The sequence below is a fragment of the Mastomys coucha genome, unplaced genomic scaffold, assembly GCF_008632895.1.
Source record: "Mastomys coucha isolate ucsf_1 unplaced genomic scaffold, UCSF_Mcou_1 pScaffold22, whole genome shotgun sequence".
In the NCBI taxonomy this organism is placed as follows: Eukaryota; Metazoa; Chordata; class Mammalia; order Rodentia; family Muridae; genus Mastomys; species Mastomys coucha.
This window is the reverse complement of record NW_022196905.1, coordinates 248,035,448-248,056,337: the sequence shown is the minus strand read 5'-3', so window position 1 is coordinate 248,056,337 and position 20,890 is coordinate 248,035,448. Positions and strand designations below refer to the sequence as shown.

Sequence of the window (20,890 nt, the reverse complement as noted above, 5' to 3'; positions counted from 1 at the left end):
TCTGATTTGGGGCAAGAAGCTGGTCCTGCATGTCTAACAGGTTTCTAGTAAGTATGCTGAGAATGCTGGGAAACACTTTGAGAAGCACCTGGGCTGTAAGTTCCTTGAGAGACAGGCTATGTGCTCAGCAGCCCGGAGGCAATGCAAACACACAGTAGATGCCACCAGAAGAATCTAGTACCAAATTTCCTTTTCATATTGTTGACTCTAAATCCCAGAAAGTTCTTTCTATAAGAAATCAAACTGATAAAATTCTACCTATTTGGCTTGTTTTGAAAGATAAGGACAAAAATTGTATGGTATAGTTCTTGGTCCTTGGCAATACAAACTTCAGAGTTCTCTCTTTCAAGCTGTTAGTCTGCCAAGTCTCTAGCTCAATTCTACTAAAAAACTGGGCTCCTTACCCAACACCCTACTTTTGAACATGAGATTAAGGTACAAGGCACTCTCTGCTGCTAAGAGACTTTCAGGAGTTGGGATGCAAGAGTTTTGCTTGTAAATGGCTTAGATATTAATGAGGAAGAGGAGTTGGATAATCTGCAATAATAGTTATTAACACATAAATCTGACAAGTTTGTGCTGGCCTTTTGTAGGTCATCAGCTAACTGGGTAATCTTAGGGAAGCATAAGCTTTCTTCCCCTAAATGTTCACACACAGTCGGGCACATAACCGTTAGCCTTATTATGCTAGTTTTCCCAGATGGTTAAGCAAGAGTAGGCAGATGGCTCCACTGGTTCTTAAAGAGGAATGACCACCACACTCTGCTGATGCCAAGAGAATGTGGTACAGGAAGGAATAACACCTCTCTGATCCTAAATCTATAAGCAATGACCTTCAATTTCTGGGATTTACTTTCTAGAAGCAAAGCAGAACTAGGAACTCTTCAACCCACCTGCTTACCTGTGAGATACCAAGAAGGTATTGGTCATGAAAACTGTGTCATTTGTTGAGTGTTGTACTTCTTCCAAAAGCACATCTGCCATTGTACACTGCAGCAGACGAGGGAGTTCTTCATTCCGGTCCCCATCAAACATGCCATACACAGCTCCCACGCCCTCTGCAAAGTTATCCATAGCCAAAGCAGACACACAGAGTCTGGAACAAAGATGAGAAACATAATCACAAGAGAAGATTACTGGCAAAGATTATTCTTCAGGAAGTTTCTTTTAAAAAGTATTAATTGAAGATGGACAGGCATCATGGTAAGTCTACGTCCATAAGAAGGCGGCTCCTAGACAAGACAGGCAGCAGCTAACAGAGACAACACCCTAAGGCAAGGGGAGTCAGGCATACTCACAGGTAGTACACATTAATTTTGCAATGCTACCAAAAGCTAGAAAGATACTTTTTTTCTTTTTTTTTTAGTTTTTCGAAACAGGGTTTTTCTGGATTGCCCTGGCTGTCCTGGAACTCACTCTGTAACCCAGGCTGGCCTCGAACTCAGAAATCCGCCTGCCTCTGCCTCCCAAGTGCTGGGATTAAAGGCAAGCACCACCACCGCCCAGCGGATACATTTTTTTCTGGTCATGGTGATTAAGAACTCATGTTGTCAATGTCCTTCAGTGAAAAACCATTAGAGCGCACCTGCTGATAAAACTGGTTTATTCTCCTTACTCCAAGGAAAACTGCTTGCCATAGAACAGTGTATAGGCAGAAGGTATAGAAAAAACCCTTAGTATAGGACATGGGCTTTAGCTGGACCATTCTGAGGAAGTCTACAGGAGCAGAGGATCATCTCAGATTGGGGGCAATTGAAAATCAGTGCTATTTATGACTGGGCCTTGCTATAAATTTCACTCATAGGAAAGGAAAATTCCATAAGAAAACATTGGAGGTATTTAGTAATTTGTGGGCTACGTGTCTATTTTATCCTCTTTCTCTGTCATGGCTTTAGAAGGATCTTATCTCATGTTGAAGCTCTGAGACTTATGATGATGCGCAGCAGAGCAAGCCCTAGGAGGCCATGGGTGCCTTTCTCTCAGTCTCCAGGCCAACAAACTCACTTATTCCTCTGCCCTGCCATCTCAGCCAGCCCATGGCTCCAGAAGGTGGATGTAACTGTTGAGTCTGTGGTTGGCAAAGGCTTCTGATCAATCTTCAAGGTTGTGATATGGCTGTGGGAGGGGAAAAGGGGAAGGTTAAATCATAGTTTCTTCTGCATTTCACCAGAACTATGGTAATAATAATGCGTTTTGAGAAAGTCATCTTTTGACAGACTAAGATGCATTTCCAGAAAGAATGAATCAAAGTGGGATGATAAACCTGTGGATTTGATGTAGGAGAACAGAAAGTGGTAAGAGCTAAATATAGGCTCAACTAAGATCACAAAGACCTAAAAGCTTTTATTAAGAGCCTACCTTTTAAGCAATATAAAAGATCTTGAAACAATACATATGTATTGTCACTTAGATGTTAAATCATGCCTCCTACCACCAGATATGTATCTATACCTGCCATGTAAAATGATCTGGTGTGTAGCTCAGTAGAAATGAACCAAAGGCAAGACTCCAGGCATGTTCTGGCCTAATTCACTCTGCTTCTTTAATTAACTGAGACTTCCACAATCTAAAGATGGCCCACTGATGGCTAAAACCTATGGATTCAGTTCCACATTTGTTTTCTTACCTAAACATGTCTAAAGTCTTGTGCTCCAGAACCAGATTTGTATTTCCTGTCAGATCAAGGTCTTGTAAGGTAGCAGGCAGAGACTCTGGAATTAGTATTTCTGTCAAGTCATTGCAACTCAGGTCTACAAACTGAGAAGAAATAGAGAAATCAAAACAGAATACACCATATTACAAGCTCTATTCTCAAACATTCAATCTTCCTCATAGCCTCAACTGGGAACTTATTTCTTTCCAGGAATGAATTAAGTATACTGAGATTTTAAAGTGAGCATACAAGAAGAGAACAAGACCCACTCTTTATCTCTGAAGAAAAGGGGGAATTCAGCCATACTCATAGGCAGTATATATTAGCTTTGCAAAACTATAAAGATGTCTGGCCATGTTGTTTAAGCAGTAGCTTTGTCAATATTCTTCAGCCAAACACCTCCATGGCACACCTGAAGTTAAAGTTAGCTGATTCTCATTATAGCAATATGGAATGCTCACCTTTGAGGTGTATAGGAAAGGAGGTGTGGGAAGGAACCTAATGTAGGATTGGGGTTCTGACTTGGCCACTTGAGATAGGGTCCAAGAAAGCAGAGGACAGTACTCTATGGGGGCTATCACAAAGCAGCCCAGTTATACAGTTCTCTCCCTCAATGAATCTCCCTGGTAGGGAGGGAAAATGAGCTCAGGAGAAAGAAAGTCTTGAGAGGGAAGCAGTCTCATTCATACTCTTTGCTTGCTTCTTTCAAGAAAGGCCCCTCACTCTCACCCTTGCCATTCAGCAGTGAAGATGGCAGGCTACCTCATCCAAGTACCTGAATATGAGGCAGCTGCAGGATCTCTGGGAAAATGCTGATGTTGTTGGCATGTGCGACAAGGGTATGCAGCCTTTTGCAGTTTGCTATGGTTGTGGGAATAGCTTTAAGCTTGTTCCCACTTAGATTCAGTTCTTCCAGTTGCTCCAGTTTATTTAGTTTGCTGAAAAAAGAAACATCAAAACATCATACTGCAAGTTGCACTATTTTATAGCAGCCACAGAGTAAAGGCAACTTTGTTTACTGCAGAGAACCTGGTGAGAAGGGAATACTCAGATATCAGCCATGCTCTGTTTACCATTGCAATCAAGCCTGCTACCTGTCAATATGACAGCTACTCAGCACTCAGGGTTTCGCGGCTGGCACTGCCCTTGTTTTCCTTACAGAGGTGGTGCCTGACTTGTAGGAGGAAGTCCTTGAAAAAGTACTGGCCCACTGTAGAAAGCAATGGGCCTTCCTTGTTGCAGCACCAACAAGGCTGAAGAATCCTATGTAAGCAAACAGCACTGGGCCTTGACTGTGTTGGCTATAAACTGAAGAAGCTGAACCAAGTCTCATTGCAGTTTTACATGTCTATAGGTACCAACTGGTAGCACCCCCGCCACAAACCACCAAGTTCTTGTACACACAGCACCCTGCTCAGGACAAGGCAACTATTTACACCACTCTGATTATAAAGCTTTACATGATAACCAAAATATCCTAAGCCTAATGTCTCCATTAACAAACTTCTCTAATTTCTTTGGAAACAATAAATGTGTAAACTTTGGAAAATAAATCACCAATAGTACTAGCAATCTGAAAGAATTACTATTACAATTTCACTAAACTTCTCCCTAGATTTCTCAAAATGGTTTTTAGACTTTATTTATTTATTTTTCACAGATATTTGTGTTTGCCTGCCTGCCCACAGAGGCCAGAGAGGATAGATGCTTACAGTCTGAGAGGCATGCACATGCTAGAAACATACTGAACCCAGGTCCTCTGCTTTCAACTAGTAAGCCATCTTCAGTTCCTCATATTATGACTTGGTATGAATTTTCCACCTTTCTTTTCTAATACATCTCAATCTCAACTGCTAGGAAATTCATACTTTGCAAGTGCACCTCCTCACAAGATACATACCTATATTACACAGAAAAAAAGAAAAAAAAACCTCATACATTTAGTAAGTAAGCTTAGAAAATTATTCTTTTGTATTATGTGATAATACATGTACACTTAAAGGAACTGAAAATAAGGACAAATAGAAAACTTATTTGTGTGTGTGAGTGTGTACAACTTCATGTGCATATTCAGGCGTGTGTGCACAAATAGAAGCCAGGAATCAACACTGGATATTTTCTTGTTTTGGGATTTTTTTGTTTTGAGATGGGGCACCACTAAACCTGAAGCTCACGGACTTGCCTGGACTAGCTGGCCTGCTAGCCCCAGAGATCCTCCTGTTTCTACTTCCCCACGCTGGGATCACAGCTACATACTGCTCTTTATGTGGGTTCTAGTAATCTCAACTTAAGTAAGTACACACTTTACCAACTGGACCAACTTACAAACAACTCCCCCAAACTCTTAATCCAACTACTATAAATAATCACATAATGAGTACTACTTGATAAAATGTCGGGTTCATGTTAAAGGCATTGATGAAGACTTGGGTATGATGACAAATGCATAACGGAGGGTAACACAGTATCAGGAGTGTCCACTTGGACTCCATGGAGACATGTCTTTTTAAAAAGCATTCCCATGGCCAATCTTCATTGTTTTTCTTTTCTCTTTCTTTTCTTTTCTTCACCTAACCCCACTCTAAGACAGAGTTTCTCTTTGTAGCCCAGACTTTCCTAGAACTTACTCTGTAGACCAGGCTGGCTTTGAACTCAGAGATCCTCCTGTCCCTGCCTCCCAAGTACTAGGATCAAAGGTATGCGCCACCACTACCAGCTTTGTTAATGTTCTTTTTAATATACATTGGTGTTTTACCTGCATGTATGTCTGTGTGAGGGTAACAGGTCCCCTGGAAGTAGAGTTACAGACAGTTGTTGGCTGTCATGTGGGTATTGGGAATTGAGCCTGAGTCCTCTGGACAAGCAGCCAGTACTCTTAACCACTGAGCCCTATTCTCTTTTACACTCCTCCCAGCCTAGGTTCAATACCCATATCCTAAATCAGATGCTTAGTGACTGAATATACAACTGTGCCTAGATTCTAAAGTCAGGCTGATGAGTAGGTGGATAAAGGAAGGCACTGGATGCCAAGCCTGACTACCTGAATTTGATCCCTAGGACCCACCTGGTAGAAAGAACAAGCCAATTCCTACAAGATGGTCAGCAGGCCTAGAATAAGAAACTGTAGAATGCTCTGCCCTAAATGGGACATACATATCATATAGCTATCACCAAGACCTGGGGAATCTTTGCAGAAGAAAGGGCAGAGATAGGAGCCAGAGGTAGTGGGAACATCAAGGAAACAACGTTTTCTGGACAAAAACATATGATCTCACAGCAACTACCATGCTATGCATGACTTGCACAAGTTCAAGCCAGATAAAACTCCCAGGATTGAAAGGGCAAGGTGGGCAGGAACTCTACACTAGCTGAGGAGCTACTGGCATCGGGTAGTCCGGGGGAGTCAGTTTGCTTCAAAGATGTGACCCAAACACTCACCAGGGTAGGCCTTCTTCCCTAAGACTATTTGGGCATTACAAACTAGAGTTGATAGGGATTAAAAAAGAAAAGAAAAGAAATCATAAAATTGGGTGATATTACAAATCATAAAATCATAAAATATTGGAGAGTAGAGAGAGTAGCTACGAAGGAATTGGAACATGTATGAATATGTTCAAGATACGCTGTAATTAAGAATATAAATATCACTATAGCCAGCATAGTACCCCATGCCTTTACTCTCAGCACTTTGGAAATGGAGGCAGGCAGATCTGTGGTCTACATACTGAGTTCCAGAATATCCAGAGCTATATATTTATATATACACATTATTTTTTGAAGACAGTAGAGCGAGAAAATGAAAGACTAAAAAGTATGACATATTTATGAAGATGCCATAACGAAACTCATTTCTCTATATGGTAACCTAAAAACCTTAACAAAAAATATTGTTTTTCAATTTGCTTATTGATTTATTTATTAAATTTATGTATTTTATGTGTACTGGTGTTTTGCCTGCATGAGTGTCTGTGTGAAGGTGTCAGAACCCTGGACCTAGAGTTATAGACAGTGGTGAGCTGACAGGTGGATGTTGGGAATTGAATCCAGGTCCTTTGGGAGAGGAACCAGTGCTCTTAACTGCTGAGCCCTCTCTCTAGGCCCAGAAATGTTATATATTTTTTTAATGATAGAATTTTGGGAGTGGGTATGGGGAGTAGGGTCTTTTGTATTCCAGGTTGATTTTGAACTTGATATGTACTTGAAAATGGCCTTTATTTCTTCTGATTCTCTGGTTCTATCTCTCAAATGCTGGAGTTACAGGTGTGTGCTACCATACCTGTCTTATACAGGTCTGAGGTTGGAACATGGGGCTTGTGTATACTAGGCAAGAACTCTAGCAACTGAGTTACATCACCAGGCCCAATTTTTTTTTTAAGTCAAATTTATTTTGAAATATATTTATTCTTCCATGGACACTGTTTAAATTTTGACTTGAGGAACTCTCTCTCATGTCTTCTTGCAGTTACAGATTGTTAACTATTATTCCTCTTTCCTCCAGGCCTAAGTCTTAACTGGCAATGTTTTTTTAAAAATTTATGTTTATTTATGTGTCTGTGTGGGTGTATGCCACACCTGTGCAGGTGTCCTCAGAAGCCAGAAGAGAGAACTATACCTCTTGGAGCTGAACAAATATGAGTGCTGGAAACTGAACTTGGGTTTTCTGGAAGAGTAGCAAGCACTCTTAACCACTAAGTCATCTTTTCAGTTCCCGAACTGGGATCTTCAATGTCTTGTATTTGTTATGCTGCATGGAAACTGCCTAGACCAGAGGTTCTTAATCTATGGTTTACAATACCTTTGGTAAACCTCTCATCTCCAAAAATATTTACATTAAGATTCATAACAGTAGCAAAATTAAAATTATGAAGTAGCAATGAAAACAATATTATGGCTTGGGGTTACCACAATGTGAGGAACTGTATTAAAAGGCTTCAGCATTAGAAAAGTAAGAATCACTCCAAGATGCTTGTCTATTTCCCCAATCTGACCGTAAGTTCAAGGACAGAGGCACATAACGCAGTATGTGACACATATCTCGCATTTTATACAAGTACATATAAAGAATAAACTATTAGACAACATATGATACAGTGCTGACAAGAAAAAACTTAAGAGATTTAAATTTCATTTCATAACCCCTGTAATTTTCTGGGTAGAATATTCTCAGATTATTATTAAATAATTAAAACAAACAAAAAAAAAAAACCAAACACATTTTAACTGCAATTTCTCTGGCTATTTACCTTAACCAAGGACAAATTAAGCAAGATTTTCCTGCTTAGCTAACAAAGTCATAGCACCAGCAAGTAAGATGTGTCACAGTTAGACAGCTAAGGCATAATGCAGAGTTTGGGTTTCCTCTGAACTGACCACGCTTTGCACGCACTCACCTTGCAGGAAAGGTCTGTAGCTGGTTGTTTGCAAGGTGCAGAACTCGCAGGTGTGGGTGCCCAACCAAAACAGGTATACACTGATCTGTCAGCAGGTTGTTGGTCAGGTACAGCAGCTGCAGCACACTCAGACTCTCCTCTCCAGCGCACGCAGAAGGCAAAGACTCCAGACTGTTTGCAGATGCATTCAAGTACCTGAGACTGACAGAACATCGTTCCCTTTGAGTCTGTGACCTTCTTAAGTAGAAACCATCATGCCCGTGCAACAGAGAATGAGGCTACCAAGCTCCCAAAGTCAAGAATAATTTCCTCCAGGAAGTGTTCTCTGTATCTATATAACGCAGAACTAGACGACAAGAAGGAACACAGGCATGGCTATTTTTCTAGCATTCTATAATGGCTGCATGCAAAACCACCTGTTCCCATTGCCAACAACACCAAAGAATACCACCATAATATACGTCTGAACTATAAAGATAACCTTCAAAACATTTTGTCTCTTTGTAACAAATCATAATGTATTTAACTAATCCCATAATACTGATGGTATATCTATATAGAGTATTTATACTTTTGTACATTTATTAGTATAGATACTACAATGAAAATCCTGGATTATTATCCAATTTTTTTCCTAGTGTACAGTTCTAAAAACAGAATTTATGGAACCAAGGGAAAATATGGTTTTTAATGGCTTTTAAAAATATACTGCCTGTTTAAAGTCCAGAAAAGCTTTATCAAATAGCAACTGTGTCATTTCTTGGCATTTTGGCTAAGATTAAGTCCAAATTGCACTTATACAAGAAGAATGCAATCCATATTTTTATTTACAGTACCAAATGCCAATTTAATCTTTGCCAATCTAACAAATAAATCAAGGTATAATTTTAATAATGAGCCAAGTACAATGTTTATAAACATAGAATATCTTCAATGAAAGGAAACATCACATTAAACTTGTGTCTCATGTGTGTGTCTGTGTGTCTGTGTAGACAAGAGGACAATCTTGAGTGTCATCTTCAAAAATGCCACCATGGGATGGTGACATGACCTAGCAGATGAAGGCTCTTTCTACCAACACTGATAACCTTTTTGATTCCCAGAACCCACAAGGCACGAGAGAACTGACTCCACAAAACAGTCTTCTGACCTTCACATGTACACTATAGTACATGCATGAGCATACTTGTATACATATACACACAGAATAAATATAATTTTAAAAAATGCTACCTATGTCCTCTGAGATAGGACTCTCTCATCAGCCTGGGGGCTACCGATTAGACTAAAGTGGTGGCCAGAAAGCCCCATGGGTCCATATGTCTGTACCATATCTGTGCCAGAACAATAAGCACACACTACCATGCCGTGCAATTTTATGTGAGTTCTAGATAACTGAACTCAGATCCTTATGCCTGTGAGGAAAGCACTTTGCCAACTGAGCTCTCCCCCTATTCAACTTGTGTGTTGTAAAATGTACATGCTTCATGATCAGCATCCCTAATGAGCTTTGAAGTTTGTGAAGATCATGTGTGTCAGTTCTGACAGCACTGCATTAAGTAGATGGTTTCTTAACTATTTTCAGTCACTTAAGACTACATTCTAGGTTATGTTAAGAAAGATTACATGCTTGTTAATTAGCAATTTCAACACTTCACAGGAACTTGAAGATTCCCCTCAATGTCATTTTATTTTATTTTTTAAACTGCTGTTGTTTTTTGCTTCCTAAAGATTTTATTTTGAGATAATAGATGCATAAGCTGGAAAACAGGAAACAAGAAACCTATGGACTCCTGCTGTGGGTATCTCACAGCTGTGAGCCTGTGTCAACTCCCTGCTAGTTGCCTGTTTCTCCATCTCTTAGGATCCCTTCTTATACTATAAAGACTGCCATTGAAACCAGCCTTCCTGGGCTAGCACTGCTGAACTGTAGAGCAGTACTTACTATGAACAATACTCTGAACTTAATCTCTAGCACCACACACACACACACAAAAATCTACTCTTTCTTTAAAGATGACATTTAGGTAAACCTGATTATAAATATTAAAACAGGAAGACACACTATCTATTACTAATTAATAATACCCTCTAGAAGGATATTATGTTTAAATTCATGTTTTTCAAAGCAGGTAACTAGTGTTCTGGAAGTCAGGAAAACATATCTCAAAGACTACTTGATCAAGCTAGAATAAAACTGACTTTAGTAGTGTGTCCTTTTTTTCTCAATGCAAAGCTGAAATTCATCAAAGGCTCCACCTGAAGCTATTTCTCTCTGAATACAGTGAAACCCTGAGTGTCCCCAGCCTGTTGAAATCATCTACCACATAAATAATTAAGTATTGGATAGTTGCTTCAACTTTCAAGCTTATTATGAAACACTTAGCATCTGCGCAGGGCTGGAGTACCAAGTAAACTACAAACACAGAGATCACTTGGGCAGGGCAGGGCAGGGCAGTGCAGTGGGGAGGCAATGACTCCTCCTCTGCAGCACTCACTTTAAGGCCTTGGAGAAGAGCGTGTCTGGCAGCCTGGAGAGAGTGTTATGCTGGATATCTAGTACCTCGAGGGGAATGTGCTCCACCAGGGCTGGAAGGACATGGATGTGGTTGTGTCCTACCATCAGTTTCCGAAGACTCAGACTACTCAGAATTCTAAGAAGAAAGAAAAGAAACAAAAGCTCACTTCAATCCTTTATAAGTCTGTTATAGGCCACTTAATTAAAATCAATCAACAAACCTATTTTTAGAATATACAACCACTGACAAGTGACTGAGGCAAGAAATTTGTCACATACATCACCTAACACCTATCCAGGAGTCACAACAAGATCTTTAGTACAAGTGGTGCAGACTCTAAACCTGGGGGTCAAACGACCCTGTCACAGGAGTCACCTAAAACCATCAGAAAGCACATTTACATTATGATTTATAGCAGCAGCAAAATTACAGCTATGAAGTATTGGGATAATCTTGAGCACCATGTAACGCTTGTCTTTGTATTATTCAAATGCTGACTTCTGTGCCAGCAGAGAGCTGAGTACTGTCTGGACTTTGGTATTGTTTGGCATTATTATCTTTATGAAGCATCATCTGTCTCAGTGTTTTGTAAACATTCTTCTGCATCACCTGATAGGGTTAATAAAGAACCGAACAGTCTATAGTAGAGGTAGGAGAGGACAGGCAGAACATCTGAGAGAGAGAGGAACTGTGGGAAAGAATCGGGCGTGTTGAAGGGAGGGGGAGAGGATTCGCCAACCAGACACAGAGAAAGGAACAGGTGCCTAGACTGAAGAGAGGTAACAGGCCACATAGCAGAAGGTAGATTATAATAAACGAGTTAATTAAGTTACACAAGCTAATCGGAAACAAGCCTAAGCTCTAAGACCTAAGCATTCATAAACAAATATGTCTGTCATTATTGGAAGCTGGCAGGTCAAGACAGTCTGGCGATAATGAAGTAACAATGAAAATAATTGTATGGTGGGGGTCACCACAGCATGAGGAACTGTACTAAAGGGTCACAGCATTAGGAAGGTTGAGAGTCTATTGTAAAAGAGCTTCTAGAATAAATCTATTTTAACCTAGGTCTAGGCAGAAATGAAGTCTGGACAGCATTTATCAACACCAATAACTCAAGTCTGTTCATTAATATAATTCCATAATGAAAATTTTATTACAATAAAAATTATTAAGAGTTTAAAATATGCCATGACTAGGCTGTTACCAATAAAATCCAAAAAGTGTTAGTGACTTGCCAAAGATGTAGTGATCTGCCAAAAATCTCACTGAACCAGTAACATTGTCTGGATGTGAAGGTCAGAGGCTTGGTGCAGACATACTGTGCTACAAAGCCATTTTAATTTTAAAAACTCCAAAAGCGTATGTTTTACATTTAAGTACTTTGGAATATATAGTATAACATCCTCACCTAGCCCTCAAGCACCACTATCTCGTTCCTCAAGTTAGGTGAATCTCACCATCTGGTAATGGTGAACTCACATGCCATTTTACTCTGATTATTTAAAGTTCTCCTGAAATTCTAAAACAACTGATAAATGTCATGATTAAGAGTAAGCCTCCAGGGTAAGTCAGCTACATTCAAATGATAGCTCCCTGATGAACTGGTGCCTTGGATAGGCTCCCTAACTGCTCTTAGTTTCCTCATTCAAATCTAAGGTGAGGTTGCTAGAACCTATAGACAAGGGATTAAAGGATTAGTTAGATCATAGGACTCAAGTTCTCAGAACAGTTCCAGCTATTGTAAGTCACCCTATAGAAGCTATATTCATCCTACCATACCACTAACCATTCCAGAGACTGACAGCACACACTAGCAGTTCTCCGTGTGTACATCAGAGTCTAAGGCACTACTCATCACTATGTCCCTTACAGCACCTCCTACTCAGCAGGCCCCTCCTCACAGTCACCAACAATGAAAGGCAACCCAAATCTAGAAACACTTAAACACATATATCATGCATGCATGTATACACATACCTCATGGGAACCTCTGTAAGAAGATTGTAGCTTATATCTAGTATTTCCAGCTTTTTTGCTTCACAGGCCCAGTCAGGGACACACTCTAGCAAGTTTCTGCAAAGAATAAGAATCATCACTTAAGGTAAAAAAGTTACTATGGCTTGGATATTAAATGTTTCCCTCACAGACATGTAACTGCAGTTTGTTCTAGTAGCCTGTGGTGCTATTACAAATTGGTGGGCAGGACTGGAGAGAGGGTCAGTGGTATAGAGCACTGGCTGCTCTTCCAGAGGTCCAGGGTTCAATTCCTAGCACTTACGTATCAGCTTACAACCATCTCTAAGTGCAGTATCAGTGCACCAGCCATACATGTGGTATTACAGAGAAACACACAGGCAAAACATCCACACACAGAATTTTTTTGAAAGTTAATTAAAAACAAATTAACTGGTGGGATTAAGCCAGGGTGACAGTTCATATTTAGGAGGCTAGGCAAGCATGAGGATCATAAATTCAAGGCCAGCCTGGGCTAAATATGGAGACTATCTTAAAAAACAAACAGAAGAAAGATTTTTAAAAAAAAAGGGGGGGTAAGGAAAAGGAGGGAGCAAGGTAGGGAGGAGGAAGGAAGGAAGAGCTCAAAGGAGATCTGGACTCTTCTCAGTTGTCATGAGGTAAGCCACTATGAGCTGCCACCATACTATATACTTCCCCAAGGGCCTAAAGTGACACGATAAGTGGCCACAGATCTGAAATTGCAAGCTAAAAATAGACGTTCCTTCTTTTAAATTGCTTATTTCAGGTATTTTGTCATAGTTATGGAAATCTAAGTAACAAACAAATAGAATTCATTTCACTAGATGCTAATGTGTATATTTTGTTTGTTTGTTTGTTTGTTGGGGTTTTTTGTTGTTTTTTGTTTTATTTTGTTTTTGTTTTTCAAGACAAGGTTTCTCTGTGTAGCCCTGGCTGTCCTGGAATTCACTCTGTAGACCAGGCTGGCCTCGAACTCAGAAATCCGCCTGCCTCTGCCTCCCAAGTGCTGGGATTAAAGGCATGTGCCACCACTGCCTGGCCAGGGACACTATTTTTAAGGAAGAATCTAGGATGCTGCCAGAAATACAGTCATCAACCAGAAAATGCTGTTAAATTAGAAAGATAGAGACCAGTACTCAAATGTGCACAGCAATGTGTACCAACTGTGTTAGTTACATCACATGTTCAGAGAAGACTTTAAACAGAAGCTACATGATGTACTGAGACAAGATGAGGAGAGATTTGGAAGAAGTGGCATCAAAGATGATCAGGAATTCCATGAGTAATTACAGAGAAAAGAAGCAAATTCTGAGAAAAATAGAAGGAATAACAGTGAGAAAGTAGAGGCAAAAGGCAATCAGTAGCAGAGCAAAGTTTCAAGCTACTGGAAACACAAACTTGAAATAGTTAATAAAGCTCATCATACAGACTTCTATTGTCAGAAGTAACCTACCCCTTCTAGATCTCAAGGTGCCTGCCTATCAATTATGTGGCAGAATGAAGTGAGAGCTATATAGGAGAAACAGACATTGCTCTGACAACTTAGTGAAAAGAACACTTGGCTCGAAATAGACCAAGGCAACTAACCACTAAAAAATATGACAGCTGGGCTGGAGAGATGGTTCAGTGGTTAAGAGCACTGACTCTTCTTCTAAAGGTCCTGAGTTCAATTCTAAGCAACCAAATGGTGGCTCACAACCATCTGTAATGGGAATCCGATGTCCTTTCCTGATGTGTCCGAGGATAGCAACAGTGTACTCAAAAATTAAATCTTAAAAAAACAAAAAACAAAAAACACAACATGACACCTGGGTTAGATTCTGTGACCTTACATGAAGATACTTTTTGTTTGTTTGTTTTTGTTTTTGTTTTTTCCAGACAGGGTTTCTCTGTGTAGCCCTGGCTGTCCTGGAACTCACTCTGTAGACCAGGCTGGCCTCAAACTCAGAAATCCGACTGCCTCTGCCTCCCAAGTGCTGGGATTAAAAGGCATGTGCCACCACCACCACCCAGCATACATGAAGATACTTAAGCAAAGATGCCAACGTAACACAGCAGAGATATGGCAAGGAAAAGTGTGATGTGTGATGGGATGCCAAGCAGTTTGGTAATGCTGGAGCATAAAGTGATTGGAAACAGTGGAAGTTAGGCTGGAACCAGGTCTAAACCATGTCTGGAAAGTTCTTACTTGATTCTATATATATAGGAACTACCTCAAGAGTTTATAAACAGTATGCAGATGATGTCAGCTATGTGCTTTAAACACATTACTAGTAGATGGAGTCCAGTAAAGATGATTTTGCCAAGAAGAAAGAGAAGAAAGAAAAAGAAGGAAGAAAAGAAAGAAGAAAGAAGAATTGGAATCAGGAATGATATAGGCCTATGTGAGTAGTCATTCAGCTGAAGGAGAAGGAGGAATTGCAGCACTGCTCGGGGACAGAAATGACAATGACTTGGACAAGGATTAGGTATAGGAAGGAGGACAGAATCAAGGATGAAGGCTGATTTCAGGCTTCTGGCCTGGATGGCCAGGGGCATGCAGTGCTGAATATGAACAGACACAGAAAACAAGTCCTGTGCAATGGGAGATGAGTTAATTTTACATAGGTCTGAGGCTCCTGGAGGTGTTGGTAGCAAAATCAACTAGTGAAGAACTGCATACATGAGCCTGACCTGAGAGAAGAGGTTCAGTCTAGAAAACTGGTTGATGTCAACACTTAGTGACTCAAATCACTGGACTCGATGAGACTGCATTTATAACAGGGCAGTGTGCCAAGTCAGAACTTGGGGATGGCGGGGGGGGGGAGGGGCATGACTGCCTGCAGGACAATACAATAGAACCAGAGACATAGAAGCAACAACTGACATGGCATTACAAAGAACATGCATGGCCAGTCTGAAAGCTACCTTTAAAAAAAAAGAAGGAGCAAATGTCAGCAGAAAAAAGTGAACTAGAGATGGCCTAAAGTGAGCTGCTGATGGGATAAGGAAATGGGAAGGAAACAGCTCTCATGAGGAACTTAGACAGAAAGGTGAAGACAGTGGGATTAAGCAACAGTTTGTTAATTCAGACAGAAGAGATCTAATTCCCCTTACCCTCCTTCCTTTAGCCATGAAATAGTATCTCTCTCCTTCCCCTGAAACACCACCCCCACCCCCAATCAAAACAAGCTCCACCCTTATGGACAGACTCACCGGGAGAGTTCCAAAGAAGTGAGCAGGCTGGGTACTGGATAGACATTCACTGCTGTCAGCCCTATGAGAAAACAGACAACATGTTAACAATAGGTTCTAACAAAGAAAGCAAGAACTACTAGAGAGGTTTGGAGAGATGGTTCAGTGGTTAAGAGCATCTACTACTCTTCCAGAGGACCCAAATTCAGGTTTCAGCACTACAATGGGTAGTTTACAACAGCCTGTTAATTCCAGTTTCCAGGGGATCAGACGCTGCTGGCCTCCATGGGCACCTGCACATTCCCACACACATATACAGAGTTTTTAAAAGGAATAGCTGGTAAACAAAGCAAAGGTGGTTTTTGTGACTAAAGATAAAAACTACTGGCAGCCCACTCTGACTACTGTTTAACCCTATTATGTCTTTGCAAATATATACAACTACTAACTTTGGGGTCTTTTGCATTTACACTACATCACTAATGTTAACACTACAACCAGTAATGTTAATAGTACCACTTAGTTTACAACTTGAAAAATTAATACTTGGATTTTTAAAAAGCATTTATTTTTAATTACATGTATGTGTGTGATATGAACATATAGTGCAGGGGAATTGGATCTCCCTGGAGGTGGAGTTAACAGGTAACTGTGAGAGCCTCATATGGGTGCTAGTAACCTAACTCAGGTCCTCTTTAAGAGCACTGAGAACTCTTAACCACTGAGCCATCTCTCCAGGCTAGTATCTAAATTTTTGGTAAAAATAATCTCACTTTTAACTGAAAGATATAGAAACAATCTTAAGTGTATAGATCGCACTAGTAGAACCAATGCTTGGATCATCAACAAGGCATTATCAACTCCTGAGCATTGCTTCATCTTCTCTTCTGGACACCACACACTCAAACATACCATTTTCTACCCTGGTTCCAAACAGCAGACAATACTCGCCATTTATAAAACCAAACTTTCCTCCATGCCCCACCCCAACATGAGGTTTTTTGGGTAGCCCAAGTGGCCTTGAATTCATAATCTTGTTTTACTTCCCCAAATGCTGGAATAAAAGGGTACATGACGGTTGAAAATGCAGCTCAGTTGGCCTCATGCTTTAGCATGGGGGAAGCCCTGGGCTCTAACTCCAGCACTGTATGAATCAAGCGTGGTGATGCACATTTGTAATCCCAGACATACATATACTTTGCTATCTTCTGTTTCATTTTGAGGCAAGGTCTCATGTAGCTCAGGCTGGCCTTAACTCACTATGTACCTGAGGATGGCCTGACTCCTGATTTTCTTCTCTCTCTCTCCTGTATATGCTTTGTCTGACTTCATTCACTCCACATTATACTTGTGACATTTGTTCATACTATTGCATGTGGTTATATCTTTTAAATGTGTGTGTGTGTGTGTGTGTGTGTGCGCGCGCGCGCGCGTGTGCGTGTGTGTGAATATGAAACACATCTGAGAGATTCATTCCTCCCTAGGGCACTGAACAGGTTTTGAACTTTGTTAAAGTGTTGTAATATCTGGCAAAAATCACTACTAGTGTTAATGATGTTACTTAAATTCTTACTGTAAGCATTCCTCCTAATTTTTGTTTTCTTGTAAAAAGGGAAAAGTGTTGGGAGATAAGGCAATTTGTTGTCTTAACTGGCAGATGCTGGACTCTCCCTTGCTGCCCCCAACTGTGCTAAGCAAAATGATTATCAGCCAGCCAAATGACTTTAGGCCAGCACCAACCTTTATGAACATACTACAGAAACCTAGAGGAAAATACATTACAGCTGTACTGTTATTTACTGCAGCTTTTAAAGAGGCTCTTGAGGTGTCATCCTCAAGCCAGGGCTGTTTCAAACAGTTTACATGTGACTTTTTCCTGTCACAAGCCTTGATGAATCCTAGATGTCTCTATAACCATTCCTACCTATGCCAGAAACACTTAGCCCTAGTGGCCTAGCAGAGGGACCATACAAACCTTCCTTTGCATGAGAGGTGTGCTGTGATTGGTATAAACACCAGTCTCTGGCTAATAAGCAAGCTGTCTGCTCATTTGATGGGTCAGCTTGGAGCCACAACCCATTAGCCCTAATAAAAGATTTCTATCAAGTTATCTTTCCTTGCCTCCTTTACCAGAAGAGGCTAAGCTGGTTACAGAGAAAGCAGCAGCAACGGGCAGTGGAGTAGCAGGGGCAGTGGAGCAGCAGCAGTGGCCAAGGCAGCATGTCAGGACAGTGGAGCATGCTTAGCTGCAAAGATGACAAAGCCGTCTTCTTGAGAGCTGAAGAAGAAGCTAAAGAGAGCCACAATCATGGCAGCCAACAGGGCAGCAGTAGCTGTTTCCTGTGACACTGACCAACAAGAGGCAGCTGAGGAGCAGCCAGGCCAGGGACAAGAACGGCACAGAGAAAGCAAAAAGGGGGAGAGAACTGAACTGGAACAAGGCAGGGGCTATAAAGAGGCACAAGAAAGCACCTGCAAGCCCTGGTTGCTGGAAGAATAGCAGTGAGCTATTAAGTCTTCAGACATCCCAGGTCTGGAAGCTGTAACTGGGGCTGCTATCAAGGGATGAGGACTCCTGACATTTAGGTCTGTCTAGAAGCTACAATGCCAACTGCTGCTACAGGCTGAGGAACCTGACTTCCTAGGCAGTGCTTTACTGGCAGGGCTAAGGGCTCTACTACCAAAGGCCTATGTAGGAGTTGTAACACTAGAGGGAGCCACCAGGCCTGGCTACCCGACTCACTGTCATGCCATAGGGTACAAAAGGTGCTGAAGCCAGCACTCCTTGTCCAGAAGTGGTTTCTAGATGGTAGAACATAAGGACCCTGACAGCTGACTAATGGCAAATACTCCATGACTACTTAATGTAGGGCTGCTGGGCATCTAGGGCTTCTCCAATTTAGAGTGACTATGAACATATTGTCCAGACACATGTGAACTAAACTATGCACAGACGAATATGAGACAAGAGAAGAACCTTAGGCATATCAATACCCAGGGCCAGTTAACACTCAAGACATTGTTGTCATTGTTGTTTGGGCTTTTCTAAGGATAGTAGTAGGCTGAAACAGTATTTGACTTGGTAGCTCAAACTAGCTGAAACTCCTGATCCTCCCCAAGTACTGGGATTACAAGTGTGGGCCACAACACCCAGTTTTTATTCAACAGGCTTTTTTTGTATTATTACACTTATTTATCTCTGCATGCATGTATGTCTGTGTCTGTATGTAGGTGTCATATGGTAGAGGACAACTTGTGGAAACTGGTTCTCTCTCTCCACCCTGTAGGTCCAAGGGACAGAACTCAGGTCGTCAGGCTTGGCTATGCTAAGCTCTTTTACCTACAGAGTCACCTTGTAGTCCTGCTCAACAACTAGACCTTCTGATTCCAGAAATTAATCTGAGCCATGAGTGAACCTCTATAACATGATGAAAGACAATAAAACAGAAGTCTCCAGCATGTTTAATCCTAATAACATATTCCGACACAGAAAAAGAAAAGAAGCAGTTTCCCACCATCATCAGTTAGCTCTTAACACAGTGATATCTGCCTTATGTGCTTTGCCTTAGTACCAAGAGGTAAACATTTCCCTGAATGTATCATCTGTGATACAGTTTTAACCTAGAAAATGATGTTTGTGTTTAAGCTTTGGTATAACATACGCAGTACACTACAATCACATAGCTTTGCTTTCTTAGTCAAAAACTGTTTCCAAGACTTATTTGCTCCAGTACACAAAGCTTTAGTACATTCATTTCCACTATTGTAAGAAATCTACTGTGTAAATATATCATTGATTTTACCCATTTTCCTGTTAACAGTCCTATGTTTTCACCACAATACAACACAACACAACACTGTGACAATCCTTCCGTGTGTAGGTAGCCCCGTGATAAATGGCAGCAGGGAGTCACTGTTCATACAGCTCTGCCACTTCTCTGACATGGTCACCTTCATCTGAGGTGGTTTCATGTCAAATTATCACTGGCTATGGCAAGGACTCCAGGAGAGAGATACTGAGTCTAGTCTTGGGTCACACTTAGCACTTCCCCACTCAGACTGATGATTATAAAGTACTTAAATCTTCCTTTCTGGCAGTTAATGAAAGTGAACATTTTTCCTTTCCTTCCCTTCCTTAAACACAGAAAACTGCCAAGCATGGTTAAGTACACCGACCTGGGTGCACTTACCCAGGTTAAGAAGTTAAGTCTGAAGCCAACTTGGGTGGTACAAGTGAAACTTCTTTAAAACACCAAAACCAAAATAAAATACATAACAAGCCTAACTGGTAAAGAACTCCCCATAAAAATGGCTTCAACATCATGAGACTGTCTCAAGCAGACAAAACACTGGTCTCTATAAGCACAAGGCCTTTTTTTTTTTTTTTTTTTTGGTATTTTTGAGACAGGGTTTCTCTGTGTAGCCTTGGCTGTCCCGGAACTCACTCTGTTGATCAGGCTGGCCTCGAACTTAGAAATCCGCCTGCCTCTGCCTCCCAAGTGCTGTGATTAAAGGCGTGCGCCACCACCGCCTGGCCAGCACAAGGCCTTTTACACTGAAAAGCATTCCCACAGACCACCTCTAGTTGCTAATGAAGCTAAGCTCTGCTCTAAGTCATTCCACATTGTATGAAGAGTGGTTTTTCAGGCTGTGAACAGCAGCTTTGACTCTATTTTGAGGGAGAAGGATGACTACAGCCCCTGGATAGTCCAGATATCAGTCACCACCCATCCAGACTAATAAATGATTTATTCCTGGAAACCAAAAGGAGCTACCCTGTAAGTTTATTGGGATTAACTGAGACTGCAGGAGTATACATATTAAAATCACATCAAGAAAACCAGGTCCAATAACTTATTGGAAATGCCAGACCAAGAAAAGGGTCTGACTCCCTTACGTGAAGCCCATAAAGTGACAGACATTCAACACTGTGATGATATGGGCTTCACACCAACCTCCCTTCTGATACCTGGTGTGGGTGTGTGTATTTGTGTGTAGGACTAAGGTCTCCCCTACTAGTCCTTGAGCTTTATGTAGTCTATGACTACCTGTTTGGTCTACCTGTTTGCCCTTCTGGACCTGGACCTGCCTGACATGCTGTTTCCTGCTCTTAACCTGTTCCTAACTCTCTGACTAGGGTTTTGCTCAGCCTTTCA

General features: G+C 41.1%; 1 protein-coding gene across 3 annotated transcripts in view; it reads right to left on the bottom strand.

Moving 5' to 3' along the window:
• Window positions 1-20,890, bottom strand: part of Phlpp2 (PH domain and leucine rich repeat protein phosphatase 2) — a 73,219-nt gene that overhangs the window by 7,249 nt on the left and 45,080 nt on the right. For all 3 annotated transcript variants that reach the window (XM_031341402.1, XM_031341401.1, XM_031341403.1), the window contains 8 exons: window positions 15,756-15,816; window positions 12,543-12,638; window positions 10,542-10,697; window positions 8,044-8,244; window positions 3,429-3,591; window positions 2,627-2,757; window positions 2,005-2,115; window positions 902-1,096 (listed from right to left, as the gene is read on the bottom strand). In XM_031341402.1, coding sequence (XP_031197262.1) covers window positions 902-1,096; window positions 2,005-2,115; window positions 2,627-2,757; window positions 3,429-3,591; window positions 8,044-8,244; window positions 10,542-10,697; window positions 12,543-12,638; window positions 15,756-15,816 — 1,114 coding nt within the window. The remainder of the gene's footprint in view (window positions 1-901; window positions 1,097-2,004; window positions 2,116-2,626; window positions 2,758-3,428; window positions 3,592-8,043; window positions 8,245-10,541; window positions 10,698-12,542; window positions 12,639-15,755; window positions 15,817-20,890) is intronic.